This window comes from Tetrao urogallus, assembly GCF_951394365.1.
Source record: "Tetrao urogallus genome assembly, contig: SUPER_28_unloc_1, whole genome shotgun sequence".
In the NCBI taxonomy this organism is placed as follows: Eukaryota; Metazoa; Chordata; class Aves; order Galliformes; family Phasianidae; genus Tetrao; species Tetrao urogallus.
Window position 1 is genome coordinate 151,605 of NW_027639058.1, and position 24,211 is coordinate 175,815.

The following is a 24,211-nucleotide window of genomic DNA, read 5'->3' on the forward strand; positions in this document are numbered from 1 at the left end:
AAAGAAACAAAAAAAAAAACCACACAAAACACACAAAAAAAAGAAAGATCAAATGCGCGACGTTGGGATGTTCTTTTAGCTGATTACCAAATTGCTTTGCCTCCCGAGTCCTCAGCCCGTGTCAGACACGAGGAGAGGTGGGGGCAGGAGCTCGGCTGCTGGGAGGGATGAATAAAGGGTCCAAGCGCTTCGTGCTGTGACAAACACCAACCCTTCCTGTGCCTTTCTTGGGGACGAGCCACCTTTTCCCCCTTCTCCCGGCGCCTGCAGCTCTGTCCCTTCCTGGGGGGGCAGCTGGGAGCGTCGGGCGTTGCAGAAACCCCCAGAGCTGCCCCAGGCCCTGCTCACCCCAGCCACTGGCTGCAAACTGACCCGCGTGCTCCCCAGCTCCCTGCAGCTTTCTGCCCCCAAAAGAGCAGGGAACGCGGCGTGGTGGCACCGGGGCCGGCATGCATCCCCTGCACCCACCCCAGCACCGCGTCCTCAGCTCCGTCGTGAGCCCTCCTGTAGATCTTAACCACCGTTTGGGAGAAATCCATCGGTCTGTCGTTTGTTTGGGTTTCTTTTTTTAATTTTATTTTATTTTATTTTGTTCTGGGAACACTGTTGACTTTGTACGTGTGTATATAATCACTTTTTAATGACATCTCTTCGATGGTTGACAAACTCACAGACTGTACCAGAGAGATCCTGCATGCAGAGTGATGGGGCAATCAGCTCCCCCTCCTGCACGCGGCCTGGGGACGGCGCTGCGGCCGCACGCAGGGGGCTTTTATATGAAGTTGGAATTTTACTTGATTATTTTATTTTATTATTATTATTTTTTTTTTTTTTTTTTTTTAGTTGGTAGAACTCATTATATATGTTTGATAAGGGTGTAGGGTTAAATATCTACATAAAGATTACAAAACCAGACGATGGCAGATCGTTTCTTTGCTGTGCGTGCCGGGGGCCGTGCTCGGTGCCATCATGGGGTGCTCAGCACAGGGGCTGATCATCCTTTCCCTGTGCCTCGAAGCACTGAATCTCAGCTCTGAACGTCTTTGGCTGCGGCTCTGGATGGGAAACCCAGAGCTTGGTTTGCCCGTCTTGAAGCGCAGAGCCCCATCGCATCCCTTGAGCCCCACGGCGGGGTCTGGCTGTGGCTGCGGTGCTCCCCCAACCCCCTGGGTACAACGTGAATGACTTTGCTGCTGCTTTTGTTTCAAGCAGTGATTTCCACGTCCAACGTGTGAGACTGACTGCTGCTGGCATCTCCGAGGCCGGGAGGAACACGAGGACTTGTGAGGAGAGAAACCATCCTGCAAAGAAAAGCCGAAAGAAATGAGGTATTTGAACAGTGGGAGCTGCGTGGTTCTGGGTCTGGTTTCTCACGTTGCTCTGTGGTGTTGCTTTAACATTGCGTTAGCGATGGCACCGCTGTGCACAGTGAAACCCACGCGGTGATTTGGAGACATGAAGGCATTTTGGGGGTGTTTTGTTTTTTTTTCCTTTCTCCCCATGTCTGTGATTTCAATCCCCGGCGATACTTTTTGTATTTCACCCGATGAGGAAAACAACAGGAAAATAAAACACCTGGTTTTTTTACATAAAGTAACGATAAACGAAGCGCGTCTCCTGGTCCCAAAGTGGAGCCAGAGGGGAATGTGGACACATGGATGGACACGGGTGGATGGACGGACACACGGATGGACGCACGGACGCCGGGCAGCTCTCAGTGCTCAGCACCGCCTGCTGGATGATGTGCATGACTGGGGGCTTCAGTTTGCTTTTGTGTGTTTTAACCCTGCAGAACAACCGGGCTCTGAGCTGCAGGAGGGCGAGCTGCTGCTGTTCCCAAAGCGCCGTCAATGGGGCCGTTTGCTTTTCCCTGTTGGTCGGGGCGAGAGGGCAGCACGCGTTGGAGGAAGCGGCGGTGGAACGGCAGAGCGCTCTGAAACGTGTATTCCTCCATTAATAAAACACCCGTTGGATTGGGGTCATCCCCTCTGAAACCCTCCTCCTGCTGTGGCTGGGGCCGGGCAGCTGCTGCTCTTCTCCCAGCGCAGCCCCACCGCTCTCCATCCCCACCAGCGCTGCTCTCCCACCCAGACAGAGCAATGCTTTCTCCCCGCTCAGCATCTCAGGCTTTTGTTTACATCCCAGTTTTTCCCTCTTTGTGCTGTTCTGGCTCCTTTTCCTTCAGCTGAACGATGCTTCAGCGCTCTGGCACCGCCATCTGAGGGCTGCAGACGGAGAACGGCCGCTCCAAAGGACTAAATGGCACCGCAGTGTGGGTCTGAAGCCCAATGTGGGTCTGAACCCCGACATGGACATCGCTGCTGCCCCAGGGTCAGCCTGGGGGATGGCAAAACCCGATGTTTATGGGGAAAGAGAAGACCCCATCTACAATAGGGATACTGTTGGCTCCCAGTTCTGCTGGTGGGGTTGTGAAGCAGAGGTTGGGGGGCAGGAGAGCAAAATTATGGCAGCATTGTGGGGCCCGGAGGGTTTGGGATGTCTGTGTGGGGCAGCGACCAAAGGAGCACAAAATGGTGGCGTTGGGGCCCACAGCATTGGGGTGGTTTTTGTGGGCATTCTGTAGGACAGCAAAGTTTCAATATTTGGGGTGTTCTGTGCGGTGGGTGACTGCAGGAATGTAAAACGACGGCACTGAGGGGATTTGGGACGTTTTGCACGATGCTGGGAGCCGCTGTGGAAGCACAAAATGGCGGCATGCGGGGCTCCGCAGCGCTGGGGGGCTCTGACTGCAGGAGGACAAAATGGCAGCGTTGGGACCCACAGCGTTGGGGTCGTTTTTTGCGCACCGCAGAACGGCAGCGTTCCGATATTCAGGGCGTTCTGTGGGGGGCGGCTGTAGGAACCCCCATGGCTGCATTTTGGGGCCATTTGGGGCATCGATGCGGGAGAGCAGCCCTCGGGAGCACAAAATGGCGACCCGGGGGTCTGAAGCGTTCGGGTGGGGCGTTGCGTGGGGCCGATTTCTGGGGCACGAAGTGACGGCGTTGATGGGGATTCGGGGCACTTCGGGTGATGTTCAGAGCGGCTGCGGGCACACAAGATGGCGGCACGCGGGGGTCCGCAGCGCTGGGGGGCTCAGACCGCAGGAAGACAAAATGGCGGCGCTTTGGGGGACCACCAAAAAGGGTGGGGGGGTCAGTAGCCTCCCGAAAGCTTTTGGGGGCGATCTGAGGTCGGAGGGGCGGATCTCGTCACCCCCGAGGCCGTAATCGCGGAGCTCCGCCCCGTGGAGGACCCCAATTTCCGCCCGGTGCCGGAAGGGGCGGCTCCGACCCCGCGATGCCCGCGGCGCTGCGCGGGGGGCGGCGGCTGCTGCTGCTGGGGGGGTGGCAGCGGCGGTACCGGGTGCGCCGACCCCCTCCCCCCCATACAACCTCAACCCCCTCCTCGCCATTTTGGGGGTCCGCACCCCTTGACCCCTTTTCTCCGCCTTCAGCCCCACTTCGCCGAACGGCTGCGGCTCTTCGAGCGGCTGAAAGCGGACCGCGAGCAGCGGGACGGGGACGGCCGGGGAAGCGGCCCCGCAGAAGGGACCCCGATCCGCATCTCGCTGCCCGGAGGCCGCTTCCTTCCCGGCCGGGCGCTGCGCAGCACCCCGCTCCACGTGGCCGAGCAGTTGGGGTACGGCCCGGCTCCCCCCCCCCCCCCCGCCGGCTCCCGACACCCCGCGCTGACCCCGCGCTGTCCCTGCAGGCGCCGCTCGGCGGTGGTGGCCCGGGTGAACGGGGAGCTGCGGGACCTGAAGCGGCCCCTGGAGAGCGATGCGGAGTTGGAGCTGCTCGACTTCACCGCGCCGGAGGGCCGCGCTGTGAGTCTCGCTGTGCCCTGCGCTCCCCGTGTCCCCACATCTCCGTTTGCACGCTGTGGCCTCCCCTCCCCTCCCCCCGGCATCCCCAGTGCCCCTCCGTGCTCCTCGCCTCATTGAATCAATGAGGCTGGAAAAGACCTTCGGGTCCAACCGCAGCCAATCCCCATCGTGTTCACCAATCCGTGTCCCTGAGCGCCACGTCCCCACTGTGTCCCCTACAGCTCCGCGTCCCCACTCCCCCCCACCATCCCAAGCATCCTCCGTGCCCCCATATTTCCGATGTCAACCATATCTCCTGTATTCCCAGTGCCCCCTTGTTGTCCCCTAAGTGTCCTTCAGATCCACAGTGCCGCTGTCCTGCTATGGCCCCACGTTTTTCCCCAGTCCTCCATGCTTTTTGTGTCCCCTCCCACCTCTGCTGTGTCCCCACATCTTCTGGTGTGCTCAGGCTTTCTGGCAGTCCAGCGCCTTCGTCCTGGGAGCAGCAGTGGAGCAGTTTTATGGAGCCACGATCTGCAGCACGGTTGCTACTGAGGATGGCTTCTTCTGCGACGCCCACATGGGTGACAGGTACGGGGCTGTGGGGACGCTGCCCCGTGGAGCCCCTCGCCCTCATCCCCAGCGTGTCCCTGTACCTGCAGGGCGGTGCAGCGCAGTGAGCTGCCGGTGCTGGAGGATGCCTGCATGGCCTTCGCCCGTTCCCAGCACCGCTTTGAGCGCCTTGAGGCCACCCGTGAGGAGCTGCTGGAGCTCTTCAAGGTGAGACTTCGGCTGTCCCCTCCCTGATGGCAGTGGCACCCTCCCAGTTGGACCATCGCTGGTGTCACCTGTGCTGGTGTCGCTTAAGCTGATGTCACCCATGTCATCGCCACCTGCCTCACTCCCCGCAGCACAACAGCTTCCAGCTGCAGCGAATTGAGGAGGAGGTGACGTCCCCAATGGCCGCTGTGTATAGGTGAGCACGGTGACCCCAGCGTGGGCTGTGTGAGGCAGAATGGTGACTCAGCCCCCCCCATATCCATCCCTGCAGGTGTGGCCCACTGCTCCAGCTGTGCCGCGGTCCCCTCCTCCCGCACACGGGGCCGATTGGGGCTCTGCGCATCCTGACAGTAGGTGCAGCACAGGAAATGCGGGCCGAGGGGATGTGGGCATCCCGTAACCCCCTTCTGTCCCTCCTGCAGAGCTCGGCTGCGTTCTGGCAGGGTCCCTCGGGCCGCCTCTCATTGCAGCGCATCGCTGCCATCGCCTTCCCCAGCACGCAGGAGCTGGAGGCCTGGCAGCAGGCACAGGATGAAGCTGCACTACGCGACCATCGTCGCATCGGGAAGGTGAGCCCTGCGTAAGACAGTTCTTGGGAATCGACTACTAATGGCCTCTGCAGTGACGTGGCCCACTTCACAGGAACAGGAACTCTTCTTCTTCCACGCACTCAGCCCTGGCAGCTGCTTCTTCCTGCCCCGTGGTGCCCACATCTACAACACCCTCATCGACTTCATCAGGGTATGGCCCCAAAGCCCCCTGGGTTGCTCTGGTGTCGTCACCCTCCTCTACAAACTGCTGGGGACAGTGCCGTGCCCCATTGCCCCTCAGACCCCACCGTGGGGTGCACGCAGCTCCCTGGGGATAGGCTGATGTCCCCCATCCCCACAGAGCGAGTACCAGGCGAGGGGCTTCAGTGAGGTGGTGACCCCCAACATCTTCAGCCCTCGCCTCTGGGAGCTCTCGGGGCACTGGCAGCACTACAGTGCCCACATGTTCTCCTTCACCGCCGGCACCGAGATGCTCTCACTCAAACCCATGAACTGCCCGGCCCACTGGTGAGCCGAGCACACTGCTGGGGTGGGGGGAGGCTCGGCAGGGCTGACGTCCGTCCATCTGTCCACCTGTTGGCAGTCTCATGTTCGCCCACCGGCCACGATCGTGGCGGGAGCTGCCGCTGCGCCTGGCTGACTTTGGGGTGCTGCATCGCAATGAGCCGCCCGGCTCCCTGACCGGGCTGACACGCGTGAGGCGCTTCCAGCAGGACGATGCGCACATCTTCTGTGCACTGGAGCAGGTGGGTGTCCCCTCTGTGTCCCCTCTGTGTCCCCTGTTTCTCTGCTCACAGTGTTGTCCCACAGCTGGAGGCAGAGATCGGTGCCTGCCTGGACTTTGTGCGCTCTGTCTACGCTACGCTGGGCTTCTCCTTCCAAATGGCTCTGGCCACACGCCCCGATGGCTTCCTGGGGGATGCTGCAACCTGGGACCGTGCTGAGCAGGTGGGGCAGTGTTGGCACTGCATCTCCTGCACATCCCACCCCATGTGTCTTTCCTTTGCAACACGCCCTGAGCGTCGTGTTCCGGTTTTGCCCCTCCACCTCCAAGCATCACATCTATGCATCGCATCCAGAGCATCACGTTGTGTCCCCTCTCTCTTCCCGTTTGCTTTTGCAGCAATTGGAGAAGAGCCTCCAAGATTTTGGGGAGCCCTGGGAGCTGAGTCAGGGTGACGGTGCTTTTTACGGCCCCAAGGTGAGTTTGGTTTTGCATCACATTGGAGGAGGCTCTAAGGACCCATTATTGTCCTCTGGGGCTGTTGTGTCACGTATGTCAGGGTGGGAAAAGCTACCTCCGCTGCCTTCCCTTTTTGCAGATCGATATCCGGATCCAGGATGCACTGGGGAGGCATCACCAGTGTGGCACCATTCAGCTGGATTTCCAGATGCCCGAGAGGTTTGGGCTGGAGTATGCCAGGTAGGGGAAAGGGAGCAGGATTAAAGATTGAGGAGGCAGGGAAGGGATGAGGACGGGGCAGGTTTGGGGATGGGATGCTGGGTGGAGATAAAATCAGGGACCAAGGGACAGGAATAGGGACCTAGAGGGCATAGAGTTGGGGACATTGGAGAGATTGGGGCTGGAGGGGTTCAAGGGTAGGTGTGGGGGGCAGGGGCAAGATTGGGGCCATATGTAGGACTGGGGGACTGAGGGATGGGTCGTGCTGGGAGGCGCAGTGCCTGCCAACAGCCCCCCACTCTGTGCCCCCACAGTGCAGCTGGAGGGATGGTGCGGCCGGTGCTGATCCACCGCGCCGTGCTGGGCTCCGTTGAGCGCATGGTGGCTGTGATGGCCGAGAGCTGCGGTGGCAAATGGTGAGGGGCCAAAGCAACCCCGGTCCTTGGGGACATCCTGAGGGCACCCCCCCGTCCCCAGATACCCTCAATTCCCAGGGGTACCTCTGTATCCCCACGCAACCCCTTTAATTTCCAGGGGCATCCCACAAACCATCTCCAATTCTTGGAGCGCCCTCAGTCCTGGCTGCACCCCATTCCCACATAACCCAGTCTCCAGGAGACCCCAAACCCAAAGATGCCCCAAACCCCTTCCCTCCCTTACCCCCAGCTGCCTCCCTGCAGGCCGCTCTGGCTCTCCCCACTGCAGGCGATGGTGATCCCGCAGGCACCTGACACTGAGGGCTATGCCCGTGAGGTGAGTTTGTCCCCAATGGCCCTGCGTGTCCCCTTTTGTCCCCCACGTCCCTGCTGACCTGATGTTGGCAGGTCCATGCCATGCTGCGGCGGGACGGCGTGATGGCCGACCTGGATGCCGATGCAGGTGCCACACTGGGCAGGAAGATCCGCCGGGCACAGCTCACCCACTACAACTTCCAGCTGGGTAAGGGGGAAAAGGTCACCCCCAGGCTCCTTGTCAACCCCAGTCCCCCCCGGCTGTGTGTCCCCCCCGGGCATGGGAGTGGCAGCACTGAGTCAGTGGTTCCCGGCCGCCTGCCCACCTCCGCATCCGCATCCCGACGGGAACAGGGATTTGTGGGGTGAGAGCATCAGGAAGTGGCTGGAAACATCCGCAGAGCCTCCCTGGGAACCTTCTGGGATCCCCTAAGAATCCTTTGAAACCCCACCGGGGATTCCTCTGCCCAAGGGCTGCAGCTCAGCACCGTGCTGTAGGGCTGCAAATGAACCCCTGGGGGCTGCCGTGGGTGTGCTGGGGAACACATGAGGGTGTGCACACATAAAGGGGGGACACGGGTGGGTGTGGGGGGTTCCCATGAGCGTGTGTGTGACTCAGAGTCTGAGCGTGCCCACACGAGGGTGCACGGGTGCAGCACAGGCGTGGGTGCGCGCAGCACGGGCGTGGGTGTGCACAGACTGGGTGTGTGTGTGTGCACAGGGGGGTGTGGGTGTGCACAGCACACGGCTGCACCCACATGTTTGGGTGCCACGCAGGGCTGCTCCCCCCAAAACAACCTTATTTTCCACCAAACCAACCCATTTTCTCCCGAGACCAACCTGTTTTCCTTGCAAGCCTGTTCCCCCCCCCCCCCCCCCCCGCCCTCAAACCAGCCCATTCTCCCCTCTAACCGACCTGTTTTTCCCCCCCACCCCCAAACCACGCTGTCCCCCTGCAGTGGTCGGCCGCAGGGAACAGGAGCACGGCACCGTCAGCATCCGCACACGGGACAACCGGCAGCTGGGGGAGCACAGCCTGGGCCGGGTGCTGCAGCGGCTGCGGGAGCTGCGGGACGCCCGCGTCCCCAATGCTGAGGAACTCTTCTGACCCCCCCCTTCCTCCCCCCTCCCCATAAACACAGCCTGTATCCTCTCTGTTTCTCCCCACCCCTCCACCACGCACTCATTAAAGTGCTGGGAAATGGTGCTTGGCTGTGCCTCTGCTGGGAACCAAGCACTCTCTCCAGACCCTTTCTGCAGCCAAGAGTACTTGCAGGTGTTGGAAATAGGATCCCACCCCCCCCTTTCACCCCACCTATTTCGACACCTCTGTCCTCCCCATGTTGGTACCTGTCCCCTATTTACACCCAATGCGTCCCCACCACCTGGACACCAATTCCTGCCCCCAACCCCTTTCTAACCCCACCTGGGTCCCCATTTACCCCATATTTCTGCCCCTTCCTCCCCAGACACCAGACTCCTTCCCCCCCCCAAGACACACAGGGTTTCCCCCTGACGCCTGTGCTCCCCCCGCTGTGTTGTCTGGGTTTTTCCCTACCCGAGGGGGGGTTGCGCAAACCCGCGTCAGCCGGCACCTTGGGCAATAGCCCAAGACGGGGGGGGTGCTGGGGCTGCCCCTGTGGGAACCAACCCCAAATTTTGCTCTCATCCCCCCCCACCTCACCCCCATCCCTCATTGTGAATGGGGTTTTGTGCCCCTCGGGGTGCAGCTGTGCTGGGGGGGCTCCTTGGGCCCTCCTCACTGCAGTCAGACAGCCCTTGTGCCCCCCCCCCCCCACATTCCTGGGTGTAAGGGACGTGACCAGCACCATGTCAATGTCACACTCCACCTGTGCTCAGTGTCCCATGGGGGTCACCTCCTTTATCCTTGTTGTTTGTGGCAACGGGATAAAACCGTGCCGAGGGAGGGGAGGAGGGTCCCCCTGCAGGCTCCCCCCCATCCCCATCGCCCCGCCAGCAGTGGGGTGACTCACTGGGTGGGGCTGGCCCCAAAATGGGGCAAAAACCACAAAAATCCACCATGCTTTCACTGGTTGTGACGCAAGTGGAGGAGGGGGGGTGATTTGGGGGACCACCATGACAGGTTTGGGGCCACTGTGATGATTTTGGGGTCATAGTGATGATTTTGAGGCCGCTGCGATGGTTTGGGGGCCACTGCGGTGATTTTGGGGCCGCTGTGATGGTTTGGGGGCCAGCCTGGCAGTGCTGAGGCCCATTGGTGTCGTGGTGCCCCAGGACCGGCCGGGCCGGTTGTGCTGAGCCATGGGGCCCACCCGCAGGCTGCAGTTGGGCCCAGCCCAGGGGTGCAGGCCGCGCTGGGTGCCCGCAGCCCCCCCTGCCCCCCCCTTGGTCCCCCCCCCCCCGGATCCGCTCCGACGTCAGGCTGTGACTCAGCCTCGGGATGAGGCCCCGCACCGCCCCGGCCCTTCATAAGGCAGCAGAGCCGCCGGTGGCTCCACAGCACCCGGCACCATGGCCGCCCTCGGCCTCCTCCTCCTCCTCCTCGGCACAGCTGGTGAGTTCCCCATCGCGTCTCCTGCAGCCCCTGGGGCGCAGCTCAGCCCTCTTGGGCTGCCTGGGCCCCTCCTGCATGCCTGGACCCCTCCCTGTACACCTGGGCCGCCACCCCGCCATGTTCCCTGCCGGGTATTTGGGTTCCCTTCCACGGCCACTTGTGTCCCTTCCACGACTTCTTTGTGTCTGCTTGGCCACCCGGGTCCCCTTCCCACACACCTGCATCCCCTCCCAGCTTTCTGCATCCCCATCCCTGTGGAGCTGGGTCACTGCTCAGCCACTGCCGTCCCCTCTTTGGATGCTCCGGTCCCTGTTTGGTCACTTCAGTCCCTCCCTGACACTCTGTGTCCCCTCCCCATGTTTCTGAGCTCTTTCCTGGCTGCCTTACCGCCACCTGTGTCCCATCCCGGCCACCCCTGTCCTGTCCCCATCACAGCCCGCCATGCTCTCCCAATATCTGGGGTGTGGATCCCCATTTGTCCTCCCACCTCAGCACTGGGACTGGGGGAGGGGAGAGTATCTGTGGGATCTGAGCGTTGTGCCTTCTGTCCCCATGTCACAGTGGCAGACCTGAAGCCCCAGCATGAGCAACTGATCCAGCAATCCCACGAGATCCAGCAGTGTGAGAATGGGGGACATGATGGAATGGGGGGAGCATGGGGAAACCCAGAAGAGGGGAGGGGGGTTGAAGGGGTGAGGAAGGCAGGGATGTGCCCAGGGATGGGGGGGGGGACACGAGATGGAGGAGGTGTAGGGACAGGATGTAGGTGGGAATGTGGATGGAGGGGACATGGGGACAGGGGTGGACATATATAGGGATTGCAGGGCAAGGGCACAGCCAGGGGTGGGGACAACGCGGGGAGAGGGGAACAGATGGATGTGGGGACAGGGCTGTAGGGCTCACAGAAGTCTGGGTGAGCAAGGGGACACCCGGGACCCTCCTGGAATGATGTGGGACCTGCAGGGGCGGGGAAAAGACTCACCCTGCTATCTCCCCACAGTGCAGCAGGAGGAGCAGGACTTCCATCTGTCCCCCAACATCATCGCATCGGCGGGGGCTGATGACATCCCGTACCCGCGGGCGCCGTCGCACGCCTCCACCTGGGGCAGCGTCCTGGATGGCTTCCCCCCCGCCTGGCCCCTGCCTGACGACCTCAGCCGTTACTGCAGCGGCCCCTCGCTGATCCCCCGTGCGCCCCGGCCCTCGCTGCCCCCTGCTGCCTTTGCCCACCTCCGCAGGCAGGTGGCTGCACTCGACAGCTTCTGGCCTCGCCTGGACGGCTGCTGCCAGCACCATGCCCCGCTGCCCTGCGCCCGGCGGGCGGTGAGTCTGGGGTCGTGTCACCAAGGGGGGGCACACAGAGCTGGGGTGTCTCCTGGGGGGGTGACGTGCGTAGGGGTGATGCAGGTATCTCTGAAGGTGACGCAGGTGTCCTGTAGAGATCGCAGATGTGTTGGGGGGTGGAGGGGTGAAGCAGGCATCTGGGAGGGGGTCAGGGGTGTGCCAGGGGTTGATACAGATGTCCAGGGGGTGATGCGTGTGCCTGGGGAGGGTCCCATATGTCCCTGAGGACATATGTGTATATGATATTTGTAGGATATTTGTAGGGGTGTCCCAGGGGGTGACAATGATATTGAAGGGAACAGATGGTCCAGGAGTGTGTCCCAGGAGGAGAGATAATAGAAGTGTCGTGAGAGATGGCACAAGTGTCCAGGAGGGTGACAGGTGTCCCAGGGGGGTGACACAGGGAGACATTTTGATGGTGACCTGGGTGTCCCTTTGTCCCTGCAGTGGACAGATGTCCTGGACACGTTCTGCGAGGATGAATTTGGGGTGAAAACACGTCAGTTCCACTGCTGCCATCAGCACGGGGCTGCGCGACGCCGCTGCTTCGCCAAAGCCACCGTGGGCACCACTGAGATCGCCGAGATCACCGAGATCACCCTCCTGGAGCCCGTGGTCGTGCCATCCTTCCCACCCGGCGAGCCCAACGCCGCCAACATGGAGAACATCTGTCGCCTGCGGGGGCTGCGGCCCAGCCCCAAAGGCCTCCCTGGGCCCCGGGCACGATTCCACAGCCGCCTGGAGCGTGACTTCGGCCGCTGCTGCCACAACAGCAGTCTGGAGTGCGCCCACACTGCTGTGAGTTGGAGCTGGGGGGGAGCTGGAGGTGGGAGGGAGCTGTGAGGAGGACATAAAGGTGGTGACAGGAGTGGTCTAGGGGTGGCCATGTTGTCATGGAGGTGAGACAGGTGTTGGGAGGGTGATACAGAGATCATAAAGGTCCAGGGGGTGGCAAAGATGTACGGGGGGCGACATAGAGATCTGGGGGGGTGACATAAAGATCCAGGGGGTGACAGAGATCCAGAGGGGGTGGCATAGCGGTCCTGGGGGTGACACAGGTAGCCAGAGGGTGACATAGGGGTCTGAGGGATGAACACAGATGTCTCAGGTGTTGATGTAGACATCCCAGAGTGTGATTTAGGTGCCTGCGGGGCACACAGGTGTCTTGAGGGGGGTGACACAAGTGTCACTCGGGATGACCCAGGTGTCTTGGAGCATCCTCCAGGTGTTTGGGAGGATGATGACGGTGTTTCCTGAGGAGTGACCTAAGTGTCCCATGAAGGTGTTTGGGGAGGACACGGGTGGCTTTAGGTGTGACCCGGGTGTCCAGGAGGTGCTGCCGGTGTCCCAAAGGGATGACACAAGTGTCCCCTGGGATATCCCGGGGGCTGAAGTGTCTGTAGGGTAATGCAGGGGTGTGGGAAGGGCCCTGCGTGTCACTGGGTGTGACACAGGTGTCCCTTGGAGGGGGGGGGTGACAGAGCTGTCAGGAGGACAGAGGTGACCCAGGGAGTGACGCAGTGTCTCAGGAAGGCCCCACCTATCTCAAGGGGTGACAGAGGTGTCAGGGGGTGACGGCGGGGACAGGGTGGGGACGGCCGCTGACAGCGGTGTTTGGGGCCCCGCGTGTCTTTGCAGTGGCAGAGAGGATTGGAGCGCTTCTGCCGGGAGGAGGGGGCTGTGAAGACCCGGCAGCACCGCTGCTGCAAGAGAGGGTTGGGCCAAGCCCGGAGCCGCTGCTTCGCCACCGCCGCCCCCCACCCTGCCTACGACCAAGAAGTGCACAACATCAGCCTGGCCCGGCCCGGCCCCGCCATGCTGCGCACCCTCTGCGGACCCATCCGGCTGCTCAGCAAGCGGTGGGTGCTGGGGGGGGCGCCCTGAGCGCGGGATGGCAGCCCCTGGGACCCCTCCCACAACGCGTCCTTGGGAATAACAACCCCCCCAAAACCTCTGGGCCCCTCCCCCTCCATCTCCCTGGAGTCCCTGGGAATGTCACCCCTGGGACATCTCTCCATCTCCCCAGCCGCTCAGAGCCCCTTGGTTCCCCCCCGACCTTTCCTGGGCCCCTCTCCCATCTCTCAGCCTCCCCCAAAGCCCCCAGCCCATCCCCTCATTCTCTCCTTAGGACTCCCCACCCTGGTACCACCCCACACTCAGGCCTGGGTGGGAGGCACACAGCACACATTCTCGGATCCCCTCAGACCCTGGGATAGACAGAACGCCCCCCCCCTGCCCCCCATTGCTGACCCCCTCATCCCATAGACGCCCGGTGCCGGAGCTGCTGGAAGCGGTGACCACCACGTGCTGCGCGCTGCCCCAGGACGAGCGGAGCCCCTGCGCCGAGGAGCAGGTGGGTACTGCGGGGGTACTGGGGGGGGGGGGTCCGGGGCACGAGAACGCGTGGTCGATGCTCCTGACCCCCCCCTCCGCCAACCCATTTCCTTCTCCCATTCGCCGCAGCTCTCTCAGCAAATCGATGTCCTCTGCGCTGCCTCACGCAGCTCCTGGCGCGACCCCAGCGGCTGCTGTGCGTGGGGGGGGCGCGAGAGGCTGCGGTGCTTTGAGGAGGAATATCTGGAGGGGGTGACGCTGGGAGCTGCCATTCCCCCCCCCCCCTTCGGCCAGGAGCCTTAATATCCCGGTAATAAAGGTGCTTCGGTGTCACGCCGCTCCGCGTCCCCCCTCCTCGCAGCGTGGGTGATTTTGGGGAGGGGTGTCGGGGTGTGTTTTTGTGCGTGTGATTTTGTCTGTGTGTTTTCGGGGTGTTGCAGCTGTGTCACTGTTTGTGGATCGGGGTGGGACCTGGCTGGCACCCACGCGCGTCCGGGGTGCTGTGTGGACCGCGGGTGCTGCGTCCTGCACATGGCCTCGTGTCCCCAGGGTGCGCACAGGGCGTCCCCACGTGTGGACAACACGGGGCCTTTGCCCCTCCCCACCCGCACAGTGATCCCTTGAGCTGGATTCCCACTCGTGCTTTTATTATTCCTCGTGGGATGCTGGAGGGTTCTGAGATGGGGGGAGGGGGAGGGTCTCCCATTTCTCCGCAGCCCCCGCCCCCCAGTTGGTCCCCGTGTTGCACAGCGCTCTGTGCTGAAGGACCCCCCCCCCCCCCAGCGTTCCGACGGCTCCACGCGTGACTCCGACCCGCGCAACCCGCGGGCGCCCCGGGGTGGGCGGGGCTACGCGGAATGTTCCTGGAAGCGGTCACGTGACCGAGCGAGGGCCATTGGCGGGCGCTGTTGCTGGGCGGGGCCAGAGCGAGGAGGCAGAAATAAGAGGGGGCGGGGCTACAACGCTAACCGGAAGTGACGCAAATTCCATGGCAGTGGGGCGCGGGGTCGCGGGTGGCTGCGTGCGAAGCGGGCCGAGAGGCGCACGAAGCGCGCCGGTGCCCTCCCCTCACTCACAACGGAGCCTCTGCATTAAAACAGACGTTTATTGAGGTCACCTGTCAGAAGAAGTTCCTTACCTGGAGGCCACGAGGTTGCTGGCGCTGCTGCCCGGCTCTTTGGTTGCCCCATTCCCCGGGGGAGCCTGAAGCTGTGGGGCACACAGTGAGGGCGGGGGGGGGGGGGGGGGGGGGCAGGAATCCCTTCCAGCCCAGTCATTCTATGGCAGCGCACAGCCGTGGGGCCGCTCAGCCCAGCTCTGAGCTCCTCTCCCTTCCCCCCCCCCCCCAAACCACCACCACTCCCTGACCGCCCCATTTCCCCCCCCTCCCCCCCCCCCGGGCCCCACACGGCCGTGACTTCCTCCGCTGCTTCGCGGAACGCGGCGCCGCTTCTTCGAAAAGCCGCGGGGCGGAGGAAGCTGAGCCGTATCAGCTGCCCCAGGGCCGCGCCTTATCAGCACCGCGGCTTCCAGGAAGCGCAGGTGGCCGCGGCCGCTTTTTGCATGTTGCCATGGCGCAGCCGGCCCAAAACAGCCCTGAAAACCCAACGGCGGTGCTGGAAGAGCAGCTTGCGGCTGGGGGACGGAGCGAGGTGTGCGCAGGAGGCAACGGGTGCCCACGGGGGGGGGGAAATCCCACCGTGCATGAGGGACTTCCCCACAGCCACGCTGCCCCCCTTGCTTCCTCCTTCTTCAGCTTCACAGGAATTGAAACCGAGAGGCAGCAGCTGGGGTTTCAGCCATGGCCAAAGTGCAGAGGCAGGCAGCAGCAGCACAGGGCTGGGGTGCTCACAGCTGAGCCTTCAGCTCCCCATCCTGCTACAGGATAAAGTTTTATGCCACCCATTGAGAACAAGAGACATTTATTGACAAAACTAAGTGCTCCTCCAGCACCCAGGCCGGCCAGACAACAGCCCTGCCTTTAGCTTTCTCCCCACTGGGCATTGCTTGGGCTGCAGTCAGGCGGGTTCCTCACCACCTCAGCCCCGTTCTGCAGGGGTTCTCAGCCCCAACCACAGCACAGCCCAAAGCCCACGAGGAGCCCAGGGCCGGGTGCTGTGCTTGGGGTTGGCACAAGCTGCAGAGCCGAGGCACTGAGTTCTACACAGCTGCAGAACGCTTACATTCAAACATCAGCTTTGCTGTGCTCACTGCTTACGGAGTCAAAATTAAAGGGGAGAGAAGGAAGTAACCAACACCAACTTCCACAACCTCCCAACTGCCAGAAGAGCTCGGAAAAACCAAAAAGATTAAAATAAACAGCAGTCTCAGCTGCTGCCAGCAGGCAGCGAGTGCAGCAGCCACCGAACCCCACTACAACCCCTGGCACTTCTGCTCGAGCACAGAGAAAGGTTTGCTCAAAGCCACCACAGAAGGCTTTGCCACAGAAACTCCACGCAAGGGATGAAGCGCAGCACATCCATCAGCAGCTCCACCACATTCAGCCTTCGCTTCTGTGCTGTTAGCTCAGTATAGATGCACACATTCTGCAGCTGGACAGACATCTGCAGGCTCTCCGCAGCCTCCCCGCCCTGCATGGGGTTTTACCTACTTACAAATGCACTCCCTATTTTTAAACTGCTGGCGTGGCAGGGCGGTGAGAGCAGTCAGATCAGACGGGCCGGCTCTGCCGGGCTGCAGCCGGCTGCGTTTCCCACAGCGCCAGCTCAAACTGCAGGACTGCTCACAGGGCCGCCCGCGGCCTGAGCAAACCCTGCTGGAAGGCAGGGGACAGAAATCACCCCGAGTTCCAGCACGGGCTGCACGCCTCAGCCTTGCACAGCACCGCTGCCTAAAGCCGCGACAGCAGAGCTGTGAGTTCAGGCAGCGGCGCGGCAGCTGAAGATGCCATTTCCAAAAACCCACAACCACGACTCCGAAGCATCGGCTCCGCAACAGCCGCTGCACCAAAGCCACGAGGATCAGTCCAGGCAGGAGCTGCTGCTGCTGCTCACTGGCTCACGAAACAGATCTGTTTCCTCCGGGATAAAACTGAAGCTGTCCACTTTGCCCTTCTCTCCTCATGCTCTTGAACGAAGCAGAGTATCAGTCAACTCCTCCACTTTCTGTTCCCAAAGCAATAAATCCTCATTGGTACCCACGATCCGAGTGGAACATACCTTCTTTCTTTGGAAAGAATTGCTCAGGGGATGCCTAGATATTCTCCTGGGGTCAACACGAGTCCAGCTGCATAAATATGCCCAGGAGGAGGTGATCGGCTCGCCAGCTCCCAGTGGAGCCGGTCTGCCCTGAGCTCTGCCCCTCTGCGGCACTGCAGCTCACCGGATCATGTAGGCCAAGCTCGCCCCCAGGCCGGCCACTCCTGCAAAGGCCATCAGCACGTTCCTGATGCTGCTTTCCAGGTCCTCAACTCGGAAGAAGTCGACAAAGCCCTCCTAAGAGAAAGAGGAGACAGTTATTCCTGTGCCAGCTGCCTCTTCCCATGGGAAAGAGCAACCCAGAGCGATGGGTTGGCTCCTCACCCACAGCTCCTGGAGACCTGCTGCAGACACAGCCCAACAACTGGGAGCCACACAACTGCAGGCAAACTCGGGGCGCCCCAATATGTTTTGCTGTAGGGATGCCAGCACTTCTTTAGCAGGAAGGGGGTTACGTGTTTTTTGGGGTCAAAGGCACCGCGTGGCACTGGCGAGGTGCTTTCAGAGAGTGGTTTGAACTGGAACAGTGACTCATCGGCACTTCGCTGACACAGGCAGCTGACACCCAGTGGGTTATGGAAATAGGAAACACTGAATCGTTCCGAAAGCCTCGTGGTGGGCAGTGACTCACCCAGCCTCCCTGGCTCATCAGCCACTCGCGTTTGGATGAGACCAAAGCGTCTGTGATGATCCCCGCCAGCGAGCTGATGCACTTCTCCTGGTTGATGCTTTTCAGGTGTTTTGCAACAAAGGCACCAAATGAGATGAGCGTGACGACTCGGCCCCAGTTTGTTACTCCATCACTGAAAACGTGAGCAGCCACCTCGCACACCGCCTGCAGGTCTTCTTCTTTTTTGATTTCCAGCTTCCGAAGCATTCCTGAAGAGAGATTCCAGCTTAGAGACGGGCTGAGCCACGCCAAGGCACCAGCGAGAGGACGCAGCCTCTGTACCTGGGGGCTGAAAGCTGTGGCAGAGCAGCTGCTGCAGGCCCTGCCACAGGATGAGCAGAGCAGGGACCCCACCTCCACCCCACGCTGCCCTCTGAGATCTCGTGAGGGCCCTGGGGGGCAGCAGGAGGCCAGAGGCAGCCTGGCAGCCCTGCCTCTGAGCAGCCACCTGGAACAGCCTGACCCACGGTGCCCCTCATGAATAAGCAAACAAGATGAGCCTTTATGAAACTGAAAGGCACTGCTTGTTATTGCTCAAACCAAGAGGAAGCCTCCCAGAAGCCAGTTCCTCCTCTGTACACAGAGCTGCCAGCTCTGCAGAAGCCTCGGTTGCTAACAGCAGCTTGGGTCAATCTGCACACCCTGAGCTCTGCTCGTTCAGCAGCACACCCTCCAATTTAACTGAGGCAGGGCAGCCAACCCCTGGACTTTTCCAAACAGTGCAATGCAGGAAGCGAGGAACAAACCGAATCCCTTTGCATTTAGAAGAGAAACCAACCAACAAACAACAAACTGGAACATGGAAGGTGTTCACCACAAACTGTCTTGGGGGGGATGCCAACACTGCCCCTCTGTGCCCTGATGCACCCACCAGAGCCCAAGGAGTCGCTTCTGAGTTACACAAATCCAACCCAGAACGGTCACATCCTGCAGGTCCCCAGGGGCTGGCCTTGGAATTACATGAAACCAAGCCAAGAAGGTTGGTTCTCACTGGTCCCCTTCCCCCCCCCCGCCAAGGAGTCACTTCCGAGTTACACAAAAATAGCCAAAAAGGGGTCAGTTCCTGCTGGTCCCCAAGGGCTGGGCTTGGAATTACATAAAACCAAGCCAAAACGGTTGGTTCTCACTGTTCCCTCCCCTCCCCCCACCCCATCCTCAAAAGGAGCTGCTTCCAAGTTACACAAAAACAGCCAAAAATGGTCAGTTCCTGCTGGTCCCCAAGGATTCCGTTCTGAATGACACCAATTCAACCCAAAATGGTTGGCTCTCACCGGCCCCCAAGGACTCACTTCCAAGTTACATAAGACCAGCCCAAAATGGCCGGTTCTCCCTTCCAGCCCATTCCAGCACACCCAAACCTGCAGCCTCCCCAACCACCCCATCTGCTCAGCCCAGCCCAGGCACGGGGGCTATTTTCTGAGGGCTATTTTGGGACCGGTTAGGATCAGCACCTTAAAGCAGCCATGCTACGAGCTGAGGGCTAAGGGGGAGAGGGGGGGCTTCTCCTACCTGAGTCTGCAGAGACCCGAGCTCACGGCACAGCCCCAAACCCCACAGCAGTGCAACCCCAGAGCTCCCTCAGCTTTAGGAGCTCCAAAAAGCTGTAATACCGCAGCAGGAGAGCCCCAAACCCCCTCAGCGGGGCAACTCCAGAACTCCCCACTTCTTTAGAGGAACTCTGAACCCTTCATCTCAGCGAGGAGACCCCAAACTTCCTCCATTCCCCCAACACCTCCATACAGCGCCACGAGGGAGCCCCAAAGCCCGCAGCAGGGCAGCCTCAAGCTCCTTTGCACGGCAACAATGGAAATCCCAAACCCCTCACACACACAGGGGAGCCCCAAAACCCCTCACACCACACCGTGGAGCTGCTCCAAAGCCCCTTCACAACATTAGAGCAGCCCCAAACCCTCCAGTACAGCACCAGGACGATCCCCCACCCCTCCACACTGCATTAAGGAGCCCCAGAACCCCTCCATGCTACACAGGGGGGACTCCCAGAGCTCCGTCAGCATCGTGAGGAGCACCAGCAGCACACCAGCACGGGGACGGCCGCCCTTCAGCCCCGGGGCGCGGCGTGGCCCTGCCCAGCCCCCCCCGCCCCCCCCAGCCCTTCCCAGCGCAAAGTCCGCTTTCGTTTTCACCCCACGGCCGTTCTGTTCCCTTCCCCCCCCCCTCCCCGCTCCCATTTCCCGTTTCCACGCACCCTGGAAGGCCAATTCGTGTTTCTGCATCACTCCGTCCCCGACCCTCCGCAGCGTTTCCAGCGCTTTCTCCATGACGGCTCCGCCCGTCCTGCCGGGCCGCCCCGGCCCTCCCAAGAGCCCCGGAAAAAGCTTCTTAACGCCGGGCTCGGCCTCTCCGGCCGCCTCCCGGAGGTACCGGAGGATGAGCTCCAAGGAGTCCTGCCGCAGCTCGTCGGGCAGCTCGGGCGGCGTGCTGGGTAACGAATCGCCTCCTGGGCCGCGTTCGGACTCGGGCTCGCAGCCGTCCAACTCCTCCTCGGGGCTCCACAGCGCGACGGGCCGCGGCGCGGAGTCCGACGGCAGACGGCGGGCAGCGGCGGAACCAAGCGGAACGCGGGGGGCTTCGGCGCGGCCGCCGGCGGCCCACAGCCCCGCGGAACCAATCAGAGGCCGCGGTACCTCAGCGGCGGTGGCGGCCGGAGCGGCGGCGGGGGGCGGCGGGGTTTGATCTCCTGCTGGCGAAGCGGGCACCAGGCCCGGGCCTCCACCGCCGCAGTAGAGGTTGAAGCCAATGACGGCGTTCCGCTTGACCGCAAACATGGCGCCCGACGAGCACCGGCGGCTGATGGCGCGGGAGGGAGAAGCCGGGTCTTTATAGCCGCGATGATGACGACACGGGGGGGGGGGGGCGGTTCCGCTTCCGGTGCGGCCCCGCGGGAGGTGGGGGCGGGGAGGAGCGGGGAGCGGCTGCTGTGCGCCGCGGGTGTCCTGAGGGGGTGGGAAGTGGAATTTTGGGGTGAAGAAGGGCCGTTCCGCCGCTGGATGTGGGGCTGACCCCCCTGTGCCGGCTGAGGGCGGGGAACTGAGGCGGAGTGCCGTGGAAAGGGCGGCTGGAAGGAGATCTCAGCGCTCCTCGGGAGGTTTGGGATGGATAACGGGGATCTTCTCCAAAGGAACGGCCGGGCGTTGGGAGGGGCTGCCCGGGGAGGCGGGGGTGCAGATCGCCGCACCTGGAGGTGCTCAGGAAAGTGGCGATGAATTCACCTGATGCATCTTTGAGGTTTTTTCCAACCTTAACGACTGCGATTCTGTGTCCACAGGGAATTGCTGTGCATTCGTCTCATTACCGGCCGGGTCCTCACCTCCATCTGCTGCAGTCACAGCCCCAGTGGGCACCACGCAGAGAACACAGCACCACCAGCTGCTGCCACCCGAGGCAATGGTGCCAGCCCACAGCACAGGTTGGGGCCATAAGGTTCCTTTCAACCCACAGCACAGGTTGGGGCTGTAAGGTTCCTTCCAACCCAAGCTGTTGTAGGAGTCGAGATTCTTTACCCCCATGCCTCCAGCTCCATCTTCACTATTGTGAAAGAGCCAGGAGCAGTGGCAAGGTGCTGGAGTGAGGCAAAGCTCCTGGTGCAGTTCAACCAGCTTCACACTCAATAGATTTTTGTGCCCAAAGATGGGCAGGATTCTGGAAATCAGACCTCTGAGGAATCATCCACTCTTAGTTGCCCCCTAAGGAAGGCTTTCCCTGCAGGAAGGGCTGTGGTGCTGTTCAGTCCAAAGACCATTGAATGCCCAGTGTGGGTGCAGCTCTGGACCAAAGGAAAGTGACGTCAGCCTGAGGCAGCTTTGGAGGCTGGACTCTGGTTTACCTTTGGAGTGTGGGGTCGCCACCAAAACCTTGAGGAGAGGGAAAGTGGAAAGCAAACGGCCCCACAAAAGGGACAAAGGAAACCCCTGAAAGCCCTGACCAACCCATCAGGATGGTGGTGCGTGGGATGGAGGGAAACTCCAGCTGTGGAGATAAAATACCAGATGGGAAACCCCACAGAGCCCCTAAGACAGATCTTCCTCCTCCAGAGAGGCGGCGAGGACCTGGGGACTTGCCAATGGGAAGAACTCAAGGTGAAGGTGATTTTGGGGGGCCTGAAAGCACTGCAAACTCACATCTCTGTCACCATCCGGAGTGTCACCACCCACTGGCAGAGGAGGAGGCTGTGAGCTCAGGGTGCAGCCCTGCCCTGAGTGTTCCCAATGCCCTTTTGCCCCAGGCTGTAAAAGAACAGGGTCATGCATGAACCCCACACGTCCTTTGCCCTGCTGCCCACTCCTTCAAGCAGGACCAGGCAACGCCAGGGTCTGGAGGGAGAAATCCCACTCCAGAGCCTTCCCTGTGGCCTCAAGGAATGCGTCCTTGTCGGGAAACGAATTCTTGGCACTGGGAGCAATAACAGAAGCGAGCTCAGCTCGCTCCAGCAGCTCAGGGCAGCGCCCAGCACATATTTCCCCAGCAGTGCCAAGCTCTAAAGCACAAACAAACACCCGCACATACTTGGCACCCAGCTGGAACAGCGTGTCCCTGTGCAAACAGCCGGCTCCTGCTTTGAAGTGGACTGAGGGGATGACGAAATGGCTGATTTGGGGTGGGGGAAAGGGGAGCAGGATGTCTGACGACGGGATGACGGGGCTGTGGGGAGGGTCGGCGCAATGCTTTGAACGCCAGTGACGCCAGCAGCTGGAGGAAGCAAAGTGTGACATCAGGATTGATAACGTGGGCAAGTAACGGCTGCGGGCTCAGGGCAGCACAGCCCTGGTGAGGGGACACGTCACCACGGAGCAGCTCTGTCCTCTGGAGGCACCAGGAGCCCCTGGCGCAGGGCATGGAATGGAGATTTCTTTTGAAAGAGGGGAAAACTCCTCCCCTCCTGTGCCTGCCACGAGGTCAGCTGAGACCCAGCGTGGGGCTGAGGCAGGACAGGGCCCAGGAGCCACTTCTGCCCTTCCCACTTCAAAGAAACCCCTTTGGGTTCAGGGAGCACCAAAAACACCCTTGGATACCCGGTGCTGAACACAAGACTCTTCTCATGTTGGTTCAGCCCGATCTGTCGCCCTCCTCCTTGCAATACTTACACAGGAGCAGAGGACAAAGGCAAAACACCCCTAAAAGCAAAGGCAGATTCTGTCATGCGATGGACGTGCAGACAACACTGCTCTGCTGCTTCGGGGACAGAACAGACGTCACCCACAGCGCATTACGGTCGTTTTAGGGAACTTCTCTTGCTGGTTCTCATCCTGTGTTGTCACAATCGCTTCCTCCCGCTGTGCAAACATGCCTGGCATTTCCAGCAAAGCAGGGAAGACGTGGTCAGAGTCACTCGCTCCCTCCCTGCCCCCAGCGGGCGCAGGCAGCAGCACAGGCGCAGCCCAAAGCTGCCAACGCCACTTTGCATTTTTCACTGTTTTTCTCTTGTTTTTCCTCTTTCTTTCTTTTTTTGAAGCACAGCACACCAGAAACGAGGACAAATGAAGATGTAAAAAATTATATATATATATTTGTATATATGATTCGTATCTATTTACAATGCAGCTGGGACCAACAGCAGAGCATCCTAGCAGGCAGCGCGAGGCTGGGCGAGGAGCTGCGCGAGGCACACTGCCTGTCCCTGCCACACTCCTCAAAGTCCATGGCTGTAGGGCCACGGCTCCTCGCCCAGGGTCACTGATGAGCCACCTGACAGCAGATGTGTTTGAGCACAGCCTCGCTCCCTGCTCAGAGCAGCAGCATGGGAGCGCAATAAAGTGCAGCTCTGTGAGCGACCCGGCCAGGATCACATGTGAGGAAAGCTGTGCAGTGCATCATCACCCACTGCCTCCCTCCTTTGTTTTCTCCTGATCCAACACAGCTCCCCAAAACCCACACGGCCTGCTCCACCTCTACAACTGGGCTCAAATCTGGCCTGGACTCGGTGCTGCCCTGGCACAAACCTCAGCCCCACCGAACGCCCCACACCTGGAGCTGCTTCAGCAGCACCAAGCGGGCACTGAGCGCGCCCCACTCTGCTGCAGCCACCACACTGACTTCATGGTTTGCTTTTTTTCAAGCCTGAAACAAAAAGGCAAGAGAAAAAAAGGACAAAAGAAAAAAAAAAGAACCTCAAGGGGTGCATAACATTGCCAACACACGTTTGCCTCTACAATCTTCTCTTTCTCCTCCCTGGGGTGCTGCTGTCCTGCTGCTCTCACATCACACCCATCCCCACCAGCAGCCCTGTGCACGACTCCGGGCTCTGAGCAGGCAGCTCCATTCACAGCTGCAGGCATCCCTGGCAGAGGACAGAGCAGGAGGAGAGAAACTGCCTGCAAAGCCTCCAAGGCTGCTGCCTCCATTGCAGCCACCAACTCAACCACTTCATTAACAACTCTAACACACACACCTAACCAGACTGCAGGCCACGTATCGGCTTCTGCCACTTCCCCCTTCGCGTCTTCCCCTACAGACACCCGAAGAAAACAACACGATGACACCACACAACTCCTCTCAGTGCTCCTCACTTCCCTCAGGGCGCTGCAGGGAGGGATGCAGCACTGCAGGGACTGCGAGCAGGGATGGTTCTGAGCACTGTGAGAGGTAAGGCAGCAAACCTGCTCGCAAAAAGCAAACGTGCAACCGACTCCACCAAAGGTCTGCCTGCGTGGCCTGGGCTACCAGCATCTCATGTTCTTCTTGGTTGTGGTGTGTGTTTGCTACAAATACTCGTATAACTATGTGGATTCTGGTGCTCCCAGCTCTATGGTACAGTGAAGTTCAATCCAATTAACCAAAAGAAAAAAGAAAACAGGAAAAAAAAACCAGCCCGTGAGCGTG

The 24,211-nt window shown here is 60.8% G+C and overlaps 3 protein-coding genes across 3 annotated transcripts; 2 read left to right on the top strand and 1 right to left on the bottom strand.

The window, feature by feature from the left end:
* Positions 1 to 3,300: 3,300 nt before the first annotated feature.
* On the top strand, positions 3,301 to 8,380 carry TARS2 (threonyl-tRNA synthetase 2, mitochondrial; the record flags this gene model as incomplete). Its single annotated transcript, XM_079550922.1, has 17 exons — positions 3,301 to 3,366; positions 3,458 to 3,829; positions 4,278 to 4,399; positions 4,471 to 4,588; positions 4,720 to 4,784; positions 4,860 to 4,938; positions 5,011 to 5,157; positions 5,231 to 5,329; positions 5,480 to 5,646; positions 5,723 to 5,885; positions 5,950 to 6,087; positions 6,263 to 6,340; positions 6,462 to 6,562; positions 6,856 to 6,957; positions 7,222 to 7,294; positions 7,366 to 7,480; positions 8,232 to 8,380. The coding sequence occupies 17 exons, from the start codon at positions 3,301 to 3,303 to the stop codon at positions 8,378 to 8,380; spliced, it is 2,154 nt and encodes a 717-aa protein (XP_079407048.1).
* Positions 8,381 to 9,765: 1,385 nt separating this feature from the next.
* Positions 9,766 to 13,789, top strand: ECM1 (extracellular matrix protein 1; the record flags this gene model as incomplete). The annotated part of the gene is made up of 7 exons (XM_079550923.1): positions 9,766 to 9,808; positions 10,370 to 10,429; positions 10,809 to 11,131; positions 11,600 to 11,950; positions 12,791 to 13,011; positions 13,418 to 13,505; positions 13,616 to 13,789. The coding sequence occupies 7 exons, from the start codon at positions 9,766 to 9,768 to the stop codon at positions 13,787 to 13,789; spliced, it is 1,260 nt and encodes a 419-aa protein (XP_079407049.1).
* A 3,035-nt stretch (positions 13,790 to 16,824) lies between these two features.
* On the bottom strand, positions 16,825 to 20,160 carry MCL1 (MCL1 apoptosis regulator, BCL2 family member; the record flags this gene model as incomplete). The annotated part of the gene is made up of 3 exons (XM_079550939.1): positions 16,825 to 16,941; positions 17,336 to 17,583; positions 19,581 to 20,160. 3 exons carry the CDS (start codon positions 20,158 to 20,160, stop codon positions 16,825 to 16,827), a joined length of 945 nt encoding a protein of 314 aa, XP_079407065.1.
* Between the last annotated feature and the right edge of the window lie 4,051 nt (positions 20,161 to 24,211).